Here is a 2467-nt window from a genome sequence, read left to right as displayed (position 1 = left end):
GTTACGCTGGGTGCTCAGGACTCCTTCAACTATGTGCAGGCAGCCATCGAGGAGTTTAAGGGTCCTGCTGGTCTGAATGAGAAAGGTGTCAGCCTGTTCACATCAGCAGGTAAAAGATATTAACAGTTACTGTTGCTATTTAGATATTGCTTTATTTGTCATGTGCTGTTACTACCTATATATTGCTGTCCATCTCATAGTTGTGCTTAATTGTTTATTCACAGAAGCCATAGATGAGGAGTGGGCAACACATCAGCGTCACCTGGAATGCTTCCAGGACCCTCCAGGCATGCCCATGTATAGGGTGTCTAACACCACAAAGATCAATGGTGTCGATGTCCCCTTCTACAAGTGCGTGCGTGGCAGCAACAGCCTGGAAGGCTTTCACAAATTCCTGCCACACATGATTCCAGGTATTGCTGCTTTGTCAAAACATTTCATTGTGTATTACTGTAATCTTCAAGGTGTGTACATCACTGTTGTATAGGGTTGCTGTGGGGTGGAAACCTTTTGTCCAAAACTGTTACATTTCAGGATTCAAATACAGCAAAAAATTACGATCTACAAGCTCAAAAGGCATCCCAAAGCCTTTTCAGCTTGTAGATCAGCTATTCTTGGTAGACACTGCAGTATGATGCATTTCTGCATTAATTTACCAAAGCAAAAACATAAATAGTTAACATTTTGGCCACAAATATATTTCTGTGTCTTACAGGTCCTCACTGTGCAGCACGACCGTATCAGGTTCGCTCGGTGGAATGCGGACAGAAGTGCAGACGCTGTGTATGGTGGGAAGGGCCGTCGCTACCGGACCTATTCCGCACCACTCATTGACCGGCTGAACACACGCTGCCAGCAGCTGTTTGGGGAGACAGTGGAGGAGAACTTCAGGCGACCGACCAGTGTGAGGTCCAACGAGTTGATCGGGCTGGAGTACCTGTTCAGCCAGAGCACAGGGGAAGAGGAAGCTCGGCGCCAAGTCACGCCAGACATCCTCCGAACTGAAGCCCCTGAGGATGAGGATGAGGTGCTGCAGCCTGGTCGCTCCGACCCGGAAGACGAGGCCTACGAGAGTGGTGCGGAGGACAGTGACACTGCGGTTGATGTCGCCACTGCGGTTGACGTCGACCACATTGTTCCTGTCTCAAATGACACATCCACAGAGCATCCTCCGGCCCTTGTAAGTACTTAGATTACATGTCAAGATCTGTGCTTTTTGCGTTTGCTATTTCTGCATTATATTTGTGTAAAAACAAACAACCTATATATAATATACATTTCATTATTGTTATTGTCTTTGACAACAGGAGGACGCCTGCAGCATAAACCCACTGCCCGGGTTCCAAGAGCTCGAACGTTTCTGCTCTCTGCTGGTGGACTACAGCCTCAGCACCAGGCCAAGGATGAGCATCACAACTGAAGAGAGGACCGACATTCTGCAGGCATGGAACCAGGTGGCAGAACACGACAAGCACCCGCAGAAGTTTCACCTGCTGTACGTGAGACACTGGGGCAACACTTTGCTACTGCCGCAGCAAAAGGGACGACCCTGCTGAAGCTGCGCTGGTACAGAACATGAAGATGTCGAAGCGGTACGCTCCAGCTGCGAATGTGGAGCAGTGCAGTGCAGAGAACAACCGCCTAATGTACACTCTGGTGAAACTTCTCTGGTTGACTATACCTGCCAGCGCCAGCCCAGAGAAGTCCATGATCAACAAGGCCTACGCCAGGATCCACCAGCTAGTCTGCGTGGACGATCCCATCCTCAGGAGTGCTTCCGTTCCTATCCGGAAAATAAACGCCAAAACAATTAAGGACTTCATACTTCGCCACGAGAACTTGGCAAATTACCACTCCACCAGAAGACCGGCAAGCATGTCAAAGGTCCAGTCCATCTCCAACCAGGACATCGTGAAGTATCTGACCCTAAACAGAGAGTGCTTTTCTCTCTATAAAGCCCATAAACAAACTACTAAAATACTTAGGCAAAAGTACTCAGAATAAACGCGGAGGCAGACAGGCAAATGAATGAAGGTTTCGGAGTCCAGGTTTATTGCAAAGTACAAAACAGCTTCATGGCCGGAGCCATGCATGCACCCAGCCTGACGGCTCAGGACACTGACACCCAGATTGAACATTTGAGTAGATTTTATACAAGCCCAAATCCCAATACACATTTGAAACAGACAGTCACCAAATTGTCACAGGTCACTAGGTGTGGTCACACTCACAGGAAGCACAGCAGGAGACCCCTCTGTTCTAGGTGCTGCTATCAGCGAGCTAGATCAAAGTAGGCCTATAGCCTATTTACCATAGTGCCAGCTGTGACCTGGTGCCTAAACGTCTATCCAAACACGTCCTGTAGCCTGAGCCTCTCATGAGGAGAGAGACGAGAGTAACACTTTTAGTTTAAAACAATTTAGTCTATGTCTAGTTTAACATTATTAAGCGATATTAATGAAATGTG

General features: G+C 47.9%; 1 protein-coding gene across 1 annotated transcript; it reads left to right on the top strand.

Moving 5' to 3' along the window:
* Nucleotides 1-403: 403 nt before the first annotated feature.
* Nucleotides 404-1850, top strand: LOC306926387 (uncharacterized protein; the record flags this gene model as incomplete). The annotated part of the gene is made up of 3 exons (XM_079505650.1): nucleotides 404-481; nucleotides 716-1180; nucleotides 1308-1850. 3 exons carry the CDS (start codon nucleotides 404-406, stop codon nucleotides 1554-1556), a joined length of 792 nt encoding a protein of 263 aa, XP_079361776.1. The 3' UTR covers nucleotides 1557-1850.
* Between the last annotated feature and the right edge of the window lie 617 nt (nucleotides 1851-2467).

This window comes from Electrona antarctica (assembly GCF_951216825.1).
Source record: "Electrona antarctica genome assembly, chromosome: 7".
Taxonomy (NCBI): Eukaryota; Metazoa; Chordata; class Actinopteri; order Myctophiformes; family Myctophidae; genus Electrona; species Electrona antarctica.
This window is presented reverse-complemented; position numbering and strand designations above follow the sequence as displayed.